This window comes from Andrena cerasifolii, chromosome 6, assembly GCF_050908995.1.
Source record: "Andrena cerasifolii isolate SP2316 chromosome 6, iyAndCera1_principal, whole genome shotgun sequence".
Classification (NCBI taxonomy): domain Eukaryota; kingdom Metazoa; phylum Arthropoda; class Insecta; order Hymenoptera; family Andrenidae; genus Andrena; species Andrena cerasifolii.
The window spans coordinates 12874529-12889577 of NC_135123.1; the positions used below are offsets into that span (position 1 = coordinate 12874529).

Here is a 15049-nt window from a genome sequence, read left to right on the forward strand (position 1 = left end):
CAACGGCTGGAAAAGTGGGCTGCGCCGGTGAGACGGATTCTTCTACTCACGCGCTCCCACCTGTGCGCGATCTTCGGGAACGGGGGTTGAAATGAGGGAGGATATATGAGGGAGGTTTTCAGGTCCTGAGGTCTTTGAGGAATTATAAACTCGCCATCCAGATCGTGAAGTAATTAGATCGTGTCTTTGGTATAAATTGAATGCCTTAGAAGCACTGTGCGCTTAATTCCGCAGGAGCTTCGGCACCTGTTCATGCTCGGATGTACTCGAGTATATTTTAAGTGTCTCGAGACACTCGGAACGCTTCAGTGCTTTGAGGAACTGGGATTTCGGGGGAGCCTCGGTACCACTGTAGAATGGCTCCTCGTTCCGATTAACGCGATGTCTTTATCGCGGAATAACATCAGCCGCCCACGCGAGGGTATCCGTTACCCTGTGAACTGGGCTAGGGCCTCGGTTATCCCCTCTGTATGCATACCCCGGCGGTTTAAGCGCCGCTTTAATAACCGAGGAACGTCGCGAAGGACGAGTTGGCACGCGAACCTCAGCGTTCCGCTTGAATTACAGCGTGGAATTGTTCTCGTGAGCGGATCGAGGCCGGCTCAAAAATTGTTTGTCCAAGACGAATGGACAATTCGGGGGCGACCGGAAACGGTAAGACAGTTGCGAATTGGAACCAGACCACGCTCAAGTACAGATTAACGACGCGGAGGCTAACTACGGAGTGGCTGTTCCTCGGCGAACAGGAATGGCTGAGATTTACACGATGCAGCACGAAGTTTCTACTATTCTAATAATTAATTCGTAATAATATTTAAGAAATTACTGGGCGACCAGTAATTCGTTACTCCTTTCGTGAAACCCTTCCTGTGGCTAGCCGAAGGTCCCAACCACCGCTAGCTGCGAGGGAAATGAGGACCGTGATGGAATTCGCGTTCGATGGGCCAACTTTTCGGAGTGTAACGCGCGTCCTTCGGCCAGCGAATTTTTCTTGCCAGTCGGCTGGCGAATCGGGATTCCAGGTCACTGAGCTCGAAAGGGAGGATGGACGTTTACCAACCCCACTCCGTCACAGAGAAAGAGTCGTTGCAACTCGACGGTGGACTGATACCAGCTGGCTGATTAAATTTCACAAAAGTCCCCTTTGGCTGGAAGAACGGCCGATCGAGTTGCCGTGGCTCACGCAGGGCCGACCGTGCGGAAGGATAACAAACTTCGTTTCCGTCCTTCTGAATCTGTTTCACGGTCCAGAAGAGGGAAGAAGTGGTGGACAGGGCGCGTGATTCGGGGGTAGCGATGGGTCTCAGACACGACGTGACACATTGTCGAATCGTTTACAATGTCTCTCCTATTTGCGAGTTTTTGAAGCTCAGCATCTTGAAATTTGTATTGTGAATGACTGCGAAGTTTTGAAGAATTTTCGGAACGCTGAATGCTTGGAAGGTCTTGAATGTATCGAGGGGAAACACTTTCCGAGATAGAGGTTCGAATGCCCATTGCTAGTTGGAGGTAAAAGGATGTAAGAGAGTAGGGAAGATCGAGAATGGCATGGGGTTGAAGTTAGGGAGGCAGGAGAAGTTACTCGAAAGAAGTGGTCGAAGAAGAAGAAGAAAGTGAGAAATTGGATGGAACGAACACGGGAGGAAGTAAGCAAAAGAAGATCCAAGGTGGTTGGATAAAAACGAAAAGGGAGAATTGCGGGGAAGGAAATGAAATATGGAGGAAAGTCCGGTGGTTTAAGAAAGATTTAGAGCACCCAAACAAGATTGAGGAAAAAGAGAAATCTGCGGGGGAGGCCAAAAGCAAAAGACGAAAAACGAAAAGGAAAATTAAATACAGTGGTTTGAAGTAGATATAAAATTATTTCACAGGATTAAAAAGGGAGAGTCACAGATAAGTGCAGATAAATTCGAAGGTCTGGTAACTCTGAAAAAGAAACAAAGGAGCCCGTGATAAGAAAGAAGAGCAAAGAAAGAAAAATAGTGCGAAGGGGCTGTAACTATCGAAAGAAAATAAACGAAGGAACAAGGGTGCAAGAAACATCTGTGTAATGTAAAAGGGGGTGAAAGAGAAGATAGCGGTAGAATCAGCACGAAAGAAAATGGGGATGGGAAAGAGTATTTTAGGTCAGCGAGTCGAGAAGCGCGTGGTTCCTGAAATTCGTACGTGCAAACAACAAATCCCGCGGAACAACTCGTGCGAATCGCCGATTAATTCGACGAGAGCCGAATCGATTCGGTAACCAAAGGAGTGGGAACGTTTTATCTTTCCATTTTTACTTCCTCGTCGATGAAAACGAAACGTTTGATGCCACGCTCTTTCTGTCCCGTCATTCTGTCGTTTATGACCATTCTTGCCCCATTTTTCATAGAATTTTCCGTTCCCTCGACCAATTACTCCGAAATGGGTGCACCATGGCCACCCCACTATTTCACTCCGATCAGTTTTCCCGCTAAAAATGGACTCGTCAAACGCCAAATACTTCTGAATTCGTGATTGCTCGTCGAACGTAATCAAATACAGCTTGCGAAGTTAGCTAGGTGAAATTAGAACACAGGTATAGATTCGGCTTTTTCTTTCCAAGAGTAACAAAGATCAGGAGTACAGTTATCGCGTCAGATACCAACCACGCTTCCACCCTTGCATTATCCGTTCATTGAACGGTTTCAATGAAAAGAAACGATGCAGCGATCGCTGCGAATGCATCAGTTTCTTCCATCCCCAGCGCGATCCATTTGTCACTGGCTCGACTGCCGCAGAATACATCGAGCACACTTTAGGTATCGATTCACCCGTGATGTCTCTGCTTTTGCAAACGTTTGCGTTAACTGCACGCCAGTGGTCAACACGTGTAGAGATGATCTCGCCTCTGCCGAATTAGGATTCAGAGCGAGGCAGCAATTCCTGGGTCATTCGTCTGCTATTCAAACTTCTTTCCTAAATCTAATCCCTCTGCTTAACATCACTTCTGGGAGGAAAATAATCTCTTCTCGTCATCTTTATCGGGCAATCTCGAAGGAACCATAAGAAATTGAGTAATTTTTAAACGGCCCTGTAGTCCGAAGGCACAGGAAAGTATCCTAGTGTCACAGAGTGGTTCGTTTCTACAAGTAACGCCCACGAAGTTAGATGCATGGGTCGAGGAGATAGCCGACCTCCCGACAGTTTCTCGATTCGCGATTCCAGAAGTGTTTCGGGTCAGTGGGCACGGGAGTAGCCCAGGCAATTGCTCCAAAATCGGTCCATGGTGTGGTAAAGGTGAGGAGAGACTCCAGCGAGCGCGTGGGCCTCGTCCGTGTAGCTCTGCTGCTCGAACATGATGTCCCTGTCCACCAGAGCCTTGTTCAGGAGCATGGCTTGCTGATCGTGCACGTTGTCGTCCGCGGTCCCGTGTATCAGCATGAACTTTTTGCCACGTATCCCTTCCACCCTTCTGGTCACGTCCGTGTGGTTGTAGCCCTCCAGATTATCCTCGGGGGTGGGCAGCCCCATTATACGCTCCGTGTAGATAGTATCTGCGATTGATCACGGATAAATATTGGTGTAGGTACCCTTTGCTTGGCGAACTCTCGCCCGCTATGACTCGCCCTAAGTCTGAATCTCTACTCCCTCCGGCAAACACGGAATCCCAAATCTCGTGGAAAAATTGAAAATTGGAGAATCGATTGTTTGTCCCTCGAGTTATCTGGCACCCCCCAAGTTGAAGTTAATTTTTCGACTGCTGCTGCACAGATTGCAGTAACCCAAACGTGACGCGTCAGGTTAAGCACGTGCTGCCGGCGAGCATTGGGCAATAATAAATTACCGTGGCTAGCTTATATATTTTAGTGCGTTACGCGCGTTATGCTGAATTACCGTAATAAATCCAGGAGGTCACAGGTGCCACCGATATGCCGCACTTGAAAACCGAATCCTTGTCAGTGGCCAGCACCATGGCCGTGGCGAAGCCGCCGTAGCTCGCACCCCATATCGCGGTTCTGTTCGCGTCGATCCAAGGATACGTCTTCTGCAGCACCCTGTTCAATAAGAAATCACGTCAGGAATCTCGAGAGCTGCGACAGACATGTCAGCTTTCAAGCTCTGAGCCAAACGGAAAGAATATGAGAAGACAAGGTGCTTCCTACCGAGTAACAGTTATCTGATCTTCGATTTCCACTGTGCCGATGCTTCGATAGATCTCGAAGAGCATCTTGCTGCCCTTAAAGGCGGACCCACGCCCGTCGATGTGTCCATAAATGACGCTCCTGTTGGTGGCCATGTAGGACTCGAACCCGTGCGTGTTGGACTCGGTGACCCTGACGGTGTTCGGGCCAGAGTACCTGAGAAACGGTTGTTGAGAAACGACGTGAAACTAAAGCATCGAAGAAGGATCGATCGGGCATCGTTCTATCCTCGAGCCGCATGGACACGGTGGAGCGGGGCCTCTAATTTTAAATGGAGATCGCGATTCTCTTTCGGTGCAGATCAATCACGCCGGACGTCAGCCTAATGGCACCGCGGCCACCATTAAGCGTCTGCTCGCCTTTAGGATGCTGGCAGTTTGAATACGAGTTTCAGGATTAAGGAGGAGGATTTTGAGCAGTTTTTTTGCGCAGTTTCAGTGGGGCTAGCACACTTGCAGCCAAAGGAATTTTTACTTAAGTCGCCGGGGGAGGAAGAATCGAACGAGAGTCTTTGGAACGTGAGCGATGAATGGGAACATGTTTCACAGGGCTGAAAGGGCGCCTTTCTTCGGTCATTCTTGTAGAAAATGGTTTGCTGCACTTCTTTCCGATTTAAATTGGAAATCACAGCCGACTGTGCAGCGAGGGACGTGAGAGATTATTGCACCGAAGCGAGGGCTTCGCTATTGTCGACCGTAATTCGACGATGTCCGCTGCAAGATCGCGGATGTAGAGACACTTACACGTTGATCAGCAGTGGGTACGATTTCCTCTCGTCGAAATCGTGTGGAAGGTATAATCTGACCGTGCTGTTGTACCCGTTCGCTTTGACGTATAAATTCTTGACAACTGGCTGCGCGCGACTCGCCAGTTTTCGTCTGAGGGATAGATTCTCCTCCCACGTGTAGAGCTGCCTGTGATCGGCGTCGAAGATCGAGATAGTCGTTGGATCTGGCCCCGAACAGGCCAACACGTAGTGCGAGCTGTCTGGCGAGAAGTACGCGTAGGAGTAGGTGCAGGTGTTCCCTGAAAAAGAAGCGACGTTCCAGCGAGACTCCCATATTCTCCTTTTCAGTTTCTTCTTAAGCAACTTTGACATCTTCGAGCGTCCTTCTGCACGCATTTTCCGCGCGACAGCGAAGTCACAAATATCGACAATCGTCTTACAAAAAAAAAAATCGTGCCACTGTGAGCTTTTATCGTCGTTCTTTCTGTTCTAAAAATGTCGCTGTGTCTTTAAACGTCAACTCTTTTATCGAGTGAACGCGCGTTATTGTCTCTTTTATATTTCCACGACTTCATAGACGCGTACGTAATTTCATCGCCCATGGATTATCGTGGCCACAATACGATTGTGTTACACGAAAACAAGTTAAGCAAGATGTTTCATTCTACTCGGAATTATTAGAGAATCTCTCATCGAATCAGGAAACTAAACTATGAAGGACACCTACAACTCCTTCCTTACTAAATATAATCGCTTAAAGATAGTCGATGCCCCTAATAACACAAGCAGCTCTCAAAATATTGTACACTCCCTCGATCAAGCGATCCCCTAATTATCTCAACTTACTCCTAATCCCACCCCGGCCCTAATCCCGCTGAGCAGCCCGGAACAAGATCACCCCGGATCGCCTGATCCCTCCAAAATCGACGTCAACGTCCCTCAAGTTGGAACCACTCTAAGCAATCGAATGGAAACGCTCCCCCTCGTTTCTCCCCCGAAAAAATTCACCTTCAGGAGTAAGAACCTTGCAGGAGATGCACTCTGGCTTCGTGTTGCCGTCCAGTGACACCGAATATAAGTTCCTCTGCGAAGGCTCGTCGACCCCGGTTGCCGAGTAGTACAGCCTTTGCCTCTTATGATCGACAGCCGCGATGGAGATGACTTCAGACGCGCCAGGCGTCAGGTCCATCTGTCTGACCAATCTCCCATGGATGTACTCGTATCTAGTCGCATGGAGGAATCGCCCAGCCTTTGTCCCGGAGTCCTGCAGCTTCAGAATGATGACGTATTGATCATGAAACGCCGGGGGAGAGATGCGCAGCCAGCCCTCTGCCTCTTCTTGGTAGAAGACGTTGTAGGCCCTGCCCTCCGTGTCGTAGAGCACCATCTGGGCCATGTTCTGCATGCGATTCGTCCAGGTGGCCATCAGGGAGTCGTTCCACCAGCTGACGGTGTACAGGATGTTGTCCCTGTCGAGGATTAAGCTTCTTCAGTGAAACAGACTGGACAGAGTGCCTGGAGTTTCTGCTGACGATGAAGTTTAGGTTCGCGGACGCTTGTGACTGCTTTTTGCCACTTGGGTCATGATTTAGCAGTGCCATTTTAGGTAAAACATAGAGGGGGATCGGTTTGATGAAGAGTTGGCTGAACTTTGATAGTGGGGTTTGCACTGCAATGTAAATCGCTTTAATAAATTTTGACTGCGAACGCTAGCTACCCATTCCTTGAGAGCGAAGGAAAAGGTTCGCGAATATAGGTTACAGTCGTACTAGCCGCTGCAGAGCGTTATATAAATGCTAGAAGCTTCTGTGACCAGGCTGCCTGTCATAGAAGCTTGCCAATCATCGCGGAAGATAAGGTATCTAACAAAGGAAATGAGTGTCAACGACGGACTGGTTGCTTAAAATCATGTTAATGCGACGTGACAACTCTATGGCGTAGGCTCGGGCTTCGAATATACTTACGCGCCTATGATGTCAGCTGCTGGTGATGGGAGATTGACCAATTTGGAGGACGGGTTAGACAAATCAACGAGGCTTAGAGACACGATTGGATTGCGACTGCCTGCCTGAAAAGTAACGGCAATCGCTTTAAAAGCGTGCTCGCACGAAAATAAACACTAACATCGAATAAAAAAGGGAAACTAATTGTCTGCCGGCCCCTAGAGAACAATTGATAATATAAAAAAGCACCCCTTTTCTCCGGTATGAAAAAAATAAAGATTACTTTGCGAAAAACAGGGGTCTAACATCGAATTCAATTAGCCGTTCTCGTACATGTCGATGCAGCGAGGATGAAAGTAGTCGGCGGAGGAGAAAAACGGGGAGTTAAACGCGAGCTAACCCTTTTCATCCGCCTTTAAAGCCGGCGACGCGGCAGCAAGGCCACCACCCTTCCTAATCCACTCTTTTCTTCGACGACTGTCTTTGTCGCCGGACAAATTGGGTAAAGGGAGGAACCGATTATCCAATTCCAGCGATTTTTACTCGCGAGACTTTCCTTTCACCTCCGGCTCCAGAAATCGTTGGATCGTTGCAAGGGGGTGTGAATAGAATTCACGAAGAACGGCGCGAAGGGCAGGGAGACTTTGAATCGCGTTTACCTCGCTCGAGTTAAAGATCACATTGGAGAAGGGAGGAATTTTGAAGAATGTGAGAGGTAACACATTCGACAGCAGTTTGGGCGGTCCGTTAAGCTCACCTTCGGGTACTTGATCTTCACCTCCGAGGGATATTGATTCTCCAAGCTGCCCGGTGTCCCATAATACAGAATCGAGATATCCTTCACTGAGGTGTCGTTGAAAGTGGCGAAAGCGAGGTGTCTTCCATCGGGGGAGAACCATAGGGCTACGGCTGAGGCTAGAACTTCCTCTGCGAAACGATTGTCTGGATAATTACCGCGATTAATCGCGAATAATGATCGCGATATAAGCTGCGATCGTCGTTACTCTCACCCTGTCGCTCTGGCAGCGACGTTTCCCGAGGGTAGGAATTTATATTCACTATTGATAATTCTGTGCAGTATATTCTACAATATTTCGAATTTCCTATTTCCCTGTAATAATCCAACGCGTTCTCCGCGCTTTCCTTTTACCTTCGTAAACCCAGTCGGGTACTCCATTATAAATGGCGTCAGGCACGCCGGTGCGCGTTAATCTTCGAACAGAATTCCCGCCATCGGTGAAATCCTCGTAATAAATATCGTTGTCCAGTACGTAAACCAGAGCGTTTTTGGTGGGCGACCACAATGCTAATGGCAAACGCGTGCCATTTGCAATCTTCGTGTACGTTCTGCGCAAACGAAAAGACCATACGTGATTGGGAAGACTTTAAAGAAGGAATCCAATGGAGAATTCAATTTGCAATGGGGTTTTGATGTGTTCCAGAGATTGTGCATCGAAATTATCATGCAAGTCTTTAAAGTTTTACTGCTGCAAAAGCGTCGCGTTGTTTCGCGATTCAACTTATCAGGGAATCGTTAAAGTTATCGGGACGAGTGTGACGTGAAAAGCGGAACACTCACTTGCGTTTGGTGTCGTAAACGACGAACCTTTGGTGCACCGAGTACCTGAAGCCCTGGAAAAACGATAGGAATCTCTTCTTTAGTTTCCGACGACGTACCATTGCCTTTTCTTATATAAATTTTTATCGACAAGTTAGCGACAGCAATACTGCTTTGTCTAATCTGATATTGGAATCTAATTCGGATTGATTTACGCTTGCAACCTCGATGCGCGATAACAAGTTTAATAAAGCATCGAATAATCGAAAGGGTTTAACACTTACACGCGTGTGATCGTGGCCAATCAGAATGTGCGAGCTGTCGTAGGAGAAGCTCAGTGCAGGCTTGTCGTAAAGATTCTGAAAATTGATAAAGGACAGTTATCGCTTCACTCAGCGTACATAAAAACTAATCTTATGATTGTCGATATAATTCGTTTACTCCGGAAATCTAGGGCGAATTACTTATCACGGCAGATAATTCAATGGAAAGTTTCACAAGCTCGACTACAATTGTCGGCAGATAAGTCCGACGACAAACGATCAATACACTATCAAAATATTGCAGGAGAAGGTTCTAATTGAATATTCGATTAATCTGTAGTATCGATACTATTGTTTACTTATCCCGTTATCGGGCAACGCACGTTCCGTCACAGAAAATCTTCGACTGCCTACGTGCACCGATAACGTGGCATCAGTTTATCAACAGCGTCGATTGAGGATCAAGTTTCTGCGCCGTAGCTCGGACCAGCGGGAAGGAATCAATCCCAATTTATAAAAGTTCGCTCGGCAGGCTCGAACATTTTCAGTAATTACCAGTTTCTTCAATTTCCAGTCCCCCAACAACTTTGCAATTTCTGTCTAGTTAATGCTACACACATCGCAGGTTTTCCAAAGTCGACTCGCGGAAGCCGATGGCTACGCTTTCCTTTCCCTGCTTTTAAGAAGGCCCGTAACTTCTCGAACAACGTTAGTGCCTCTGAATTCTCGACATTCCCGAATTCGAAGCTTCCCCAATTCCTTTCCCCTCCGACAGATTCGACCGTCTCGAACCACTGAGAGAGCAGGGGTATCGTTGCACGTGCGATCTGAGCTTTAATATGCCTCACCGTGATCGACGAAAGCAAGATGATCTCGCTGATCCCCGACGTCACATTGAACGCACGAACATCGCCGGAGTAGTTATCGGTATAAAGGATGTCCTGGTCCGTTCTCCAGGTACCATTGAAGCCGTTCGCCCGGAAACTTTGGTCGTAAGTCTCCTCTAGATTGAATGGTTCGCTCTTGCCGTCTTGATCGTCCTCGTCGACGGGGTCGTAACGGGGGAAGTCTTTGTCGATCACCCGCGGTACTGCGCGTTGGGCAGAGAAAAATTCGAACCCCGTGAAAGCGATCGCACTAGGAAAAGGGGAGACAAATTGGAGGGGAAAGATGCTCGGGAATGGGAACGCGACGGGGAGGAGAAACGGAGCAGCCCAGAGGCACCAGAAGGGAGGACGAAAGGGTATCAGCGCGAAAGTAAGATAAATTAATCGACGCTCCGCGAGAAATTGATTTTTCACACGAGATTTGTGCGTTTGCGAGTCAGAGTGTTCTCGTGTTTCTAAATTACACGGCTGGCTAATCGCGTTAACAAACCTGCGAGGACAAATGGGCGTCGAAATCTTAAAAAGTGATGCTGAGGAAAAAAGTGTGGACACGTCGCAAATAAATTCCAGTTAGCTCGCGTCACTCGGACGTTAATGGGCAACAAATTCCCTGAATTTCTTCCCCGTTCGAGAAGCACTACAGAAATTCACGTCCGCGGCGCGTTTTAAGAGCATTTAATTACTCTCGAATGTCACCGATTTACATGAAACGTCGATTCGAAAATATAAACGAGATCTGAAGGTCGGTTTCGAGGTAAAAAACGGTTCCAATAGAAGACAAGGCAGAACACCTGGAGATCCGTTATCTTTTTTATCGCGCGTTTCTCGATCACCGAAACGTGGCCAATAAAGGTAATATCTGTGCCGAGTTGATCGATGAACGAACACGAGGTTGCGATGGACCTTATCTCCGCGCAAATAACGCAAATCGTCGAGCAGCATTAGCCAGCCAATTCGTCGATCTCGAGGCAGCCCGAGCGTTCCTTGGACATCCGTTCCCTAAGCGGCTTAAGAGGATCGCGATTATCTGCAGGAAGACAGAGGGACACTTACTGGATTTTCCAGCGACAAGGACTGCCATGGATCCCTGCAGCGCCAGCAGCAGGAGCACCTGAAAAAAGAATTCGTTGCTCGTGAAACGCGAGCGTAAAAGAGAAACCTCCCCGTGCCTGGAATTCGGCCCCCAGCACGCCGCCTGTCCACGGAGTGTCTTCAGGAGCCAGACAGGGTGGGAAGGGGGCGCGAAAGACACGCGAAATGGGGAGGAACACGTGCCGCGCATAAAAGTTGCCGGTGCAGGCGCGCGACCATAATTCCGCGAGAGAGTGGAGAAGTCGGTGAGAGCCGCGGAATCATCCTCCTAGAATTACGCCCCCGGCTGTGCTTAAGCTCGCGGCGTAGCTTGGGAAATCGTCGCGCGGCTGCTGGAAACTTTCTGGTGCACTTTTAATGGGTACGGTGCCAAGTCGCCGGGAGCCGAAGAGATCAGAGGCCGACGACTCGCTCGCCGGCTCTTCGGCTCGTGATTTAGAAATTGCCCGGCCCTGTACAAGCGACCGGGGAGTTTATGAATGAGAAATGCTGCGAGGGTTGACGGGGGCGGACGGGGCGCGGAAAAGTTTCGCCGCGGGAGGAAAGTTGGGCTTCTGGGGCGCGCGGCTTCCTCGTTTCGGTTTAAATCGTTTAAATGGCTCCGCGACGGGTCACGAGGACGATGGATCATTGTGGAAACGGGCTTGTCAGCAGACGTGTCCCGTAAATGATACGCGCCGGCGGAATTCTCGCTCCGAGTTAAAAGTCCCACGCTCAGCTGCGCGTCAATTCCGCCAGTGGCGAAGGTCGAGGCTGCACCGAAACCGTGAGTTTCTTGTCCGCTACTGGCCAACGATTACTGGCAGACAGAGGCAGTGAGCGAGAACTGTTTTAAGGAGCACGGTGGTCGAGCCATTTGTCAAGGAGTTCCACTCGATCAGCAAAGGTCAGCTGGCGAAGGACGACGGTCGATTTCGAGTTATTAACTTATCCAAATTAGTGGCTGCATTTTTGACTCGCCGAGAAGCGACGATAAACACGGTCAGCTTGATGGTAATTAATGCCAGTGGCTGGGAAATATTACTTTAAACGATTTTGCGCTTGATGGAGGAAGGCGATCCTCCCGCTTCAAGGAGCTCCTCTTAATGAACGTGGACCAATCGGTGGATGATAAAAATTCCTCGAAAATTATACACTCGCTCGGATGAATAATATTCCTCCCGCTTCCTTAACGAGTCAATTTTCCAAGGAGTTCCACTCGCTTAACGAAAGCGTTCCCCCCGATCAACGAATCATGGAAGCTTCGCTGCACAGTGCTGGTTAATTAAGCAAACCAACAATCGCGTTAAAAGTCCCAGCGACTCGGAAAGCGCGGTTCCCTCTCCGCGAAAGCTGTAAACAGAACTGCAATTTCCATCAGCAATTGCTCTTGGTGTCTGAAACGAAAGATTCCCTAAAGCCCCCGTGAAATCAATTTCGATACAATCAAGAGCAGCTTGGGAATCATTTTACAAGGATTCTCGAGCAACATTTAAGTTCCAAAGTACAGTGAACCGCGTTCGCGAGCGTTGCGAGTTAATTTTCCGCCGTTCCGCCTCGATTTCCCAAGCACACCGGAAAGATATTTCTCAAAAACCCCTGGAAACTTCGTTTGGCAGAGTCATTAGCGGCCCGGGGGGGAAGAAGAAGAACGGAGAAACTATTCCCCCGTCGTCGAACAATTACTAACCCACCCTTCTCGATTTACCGCCACTTTTTCCCTCCGCCGCGTCGTATCTTAACCTTTCTCCAGTCTGGCCTCTTCTTCGCGAGTTTCCCTGGCGGACGGGGACGAGTGCATCGTCGGCGATAAATCCGGACGAAAGCCCCGGCCCGTCCAAACTTTTCCATTGACGAAACGAGGAAGGGCTCCGAGGGAAGTTATCGGGATCGATACGTCAAAGCTGGACCCACGGACCGAAGGGAACAACGCCGGGGGAGCGAGCCGATCCCAAGAAAGACGAGAATCGAGAATCGAGACGGACCGACGATCATCCTCGTCGTATTTCATTTTTTAACGTCGTTGCTTTCTTTCCTCGACACGCGCGAGCGCAGTAAATGCGTTTGTGCAGCGGATTTGCAACACTCGCGATAGATTCTCTCACTCGTGTGTCGATCGATTGGGGGAATGGCTTGGATTCTGAGTTGCTACAGTCGGCCGGGTGCTTGGACAGATTTAGCTGTTCCTAATAAAGGAAGATTCACCTTCGATCTCCGCAGAAGACAGTGACACAGGTTTCTTAGAGCGAATTCAGGAAGCTAACTTCATTCTAGCACCTGTAACTGCTGTGCTCAATCGTGGAGCTTCTCTGACCCCAATACGAGCAATAAAACTCCTTGCGCATTGAATGCGGTAATCCTTCCCGAGGAAACTTGTAAGTCACTGTGCGAGGAGACAGCGATCCGTTGAACTCCCCGCTTTTTCACCCCGACTCCTACTTCCTGCCTGGAGAGATCGGGCCAGAATGCACCGTAACCCCAAAGGAAAACTCACTCGATCGAACCACACCCCTTAACTTCTAGCGAACTGATCCACCGTCGGCCAAGATCAAAGGTAACTTATTCGCGCTGGATGGTGACTGAGAGGGTGTGTACAACCTACCCCTTTCGACGGCATGGCGAACACGTGGCAGCACTATTCGGTGAAGGATCGCGCGTCGAGCTTGTTCAGCGATGATCGAGGGATCGCCGCGGCTGGATGGATCTCACGGGTGCGCCGACCACAGACTGATCCATCGCGTACTTTCCTGACGTGCTGGAAGTGGCAGGTGCTCCCACCTCCTTCGATAAACACGGGGCATACCCGGTGTATCGCGTTGCTGCTTTCCTTTCCCGTCTCGCTTTAGCAATTCCGCTTATGTCGCACGATGACCGATCCACTGATAAGCTCAGCCTCCTTCCTTCGCAGTGGCCCTGACCGCGGAGCGGTCTGAGAAGCTTTCATTGGATCGGTACATCGTTACGTTTGGCTGAAAATGAAGAGAAGAGAATGCTGTACTTGTGTCTGCTGTTCTCGTCGAAGATAGATACTTTTCGGTTGTGTGGGTATTGTTCGAGTAGCTTGCAACGTGGAATGGGACTCGATTTGCTGGCTGAAGTAACGCGTCTCGCCAGCTGGAAGCTATTGTGGTATTGTCCAGGCGAAGGACGCTGAAGGCTACGGCCTGTATCGTTAGCTAATCAAATTCACACTCATTGCCAGTGTTCATCTTCTCTTTCCAGACGTTTCTTTCGAGAGATACAAGCGGAGTGATTTCCTGCAGAGCGCAGAGGCTCGGCGTTTCTATCGCGCCAATGGACTTTGTATCTCTACTCATCGCTCTCTTTCGCAATATTGATACGATGGTTCTGTTCGTGCCACTGCTTTATCTCCCTTTATCGTTGGTCGTTAGTGTGCATTCGGTAATTCTTATCTTCGGTTACAAGAGAACAGAGGGCTTTCCCTCTGGGATTCCGAGTTTCGACACAGAGCACATGTTCGACCAGAGAATTGACGTTACGAAGCCTGGACAGAGTGCCAAATGCGGTGTGAAATAATGTTTCGAGGTTCGCGGGAACGCCCGAGCGAGGGACCCGGAATACACTGGAAATAAAATTCGGGGAAAATCGAAATGGATTAACGTCGGCTGGAATCCCCCTCCCCCCGGGCGGCGATACCGTTCATCTCGACGTTTCACATTCTTTCCCCGTCGTCGGCTGTCACTAATAATCCTGATTCACGAGGCCCCGCTGTCAATAACTTCGTAAGCTTTCGAAATTCGCCGCTGTAAATCGCGGTTATCGAACGACAGCGTTCCATCGGCTGCGACGCGTTGTATCAAGGGCGACGGTGATTTGATTACGGTGCCAACGATGGACGAATCGGTCCAGGAAAGGATGAAATTACTGCGCCCCGGCGTGGCGCTGAAAATTTAACCGTTAATCGATGCCGCTCTGATCAAGAGGACGAGCCGCGGTCGCTGCTAGTAATCCCGTTGTTAAAATAGGGTGCTGCTTTACGAAATCTCCTGGGAAACGGGTTAAACGAACGTGGATTGCCAATTCGGCGGACGTGCGACGCGCGAGAGGTAACAGTGTCTTACTCAGTACCACCAGCAACTCGTTACGAACTCATCGGAGTTCTGCGAGTCCTCCGAGCTCCCTGGCGTTCAATCTTCGTCGCGAGTGAACTCGGACAAAATGGCACAGTCACCCGCGACACCTCGTGCACTCCTCGGATACAATCGATCCAGAGTACTCGCGCGCTTCCTCCTAGCCAGCAGTTTAGAGACAGTCACGTGAGCTCGTCACGTTCCTTCGAGCAGTCGTCGCCACCCCGCCCGTATGTGTTCCCTCTAATTCCTCTTCAAATTTGCACTCCGCCAGCTATCGCGCCAATCGAAAGAAACCGTCGCTCGGACACTGTTAAAAGGGAGCGGGAGCTTGATTGGGGTAGAC

General features: G+C 49.4%; 1 protein-coding gene across 1 annotated transcript; it reads right to left on the bottom strand.

Annotated features, from left to right (window-relative positions):
• Positions 1 to 2104: 2104 nt before the first annotated feature.
• Positions 2105 to 13462, bottom strand: LOC143370358 (venom dipeptidyl peptidase 4). The gene is made up of 13 exons (XM_076815375.1): positions 13215 to 13462; positions 10595 to 10652; positions 9503 to 9744; positions 8676 to 8750; positions 8413 to 8465; positions 7984 to 8180; positions 7591 to 7760; positions 6855 to 6958; positions 5899 to 6359; positions 4907 to 5189; positions 4125 to 4319; positions 3856 to 4016; positions 2105 to 3515 (listed from the first exon to the last, which is right to left on the bottom strand). Exons 1-13 carry the CDS (start codon positions 13227 to 13229, stop codon positions 3199 to 3201), a joined length of 2331 nt encoding a protein of 776 aa, XP_076671490.1. The 5' UTR covers positions 13230 to 13462; the 3' UTR covers positions 2105 to 3198.
• Positions 13463 to 15049: the final 1587 nt, after the last annotated feature.

What these genes read in the sequence shown, in the direction of transcription:
- LOC143370358 (XM_076815375.1), bottom strand. An exon ending in TCTTGCTTTCGTCGATCACG is followed by an intron (nt 8,751 to 9,502) that starts GTGAGGCATATT and finishes ATCAATTTTCAG; the next exon opens with AATCTTTACGACAAGCCTGC. An exon ending in TTGGCCACGATCACACGCGT is followed by an intron (nt 8,466 to 8,675) that starts GTAAGTGTTAAA and finishes TCGTTTTTCCAG; the next exon opens with GGCTTCAGGTACTCGGTGCA.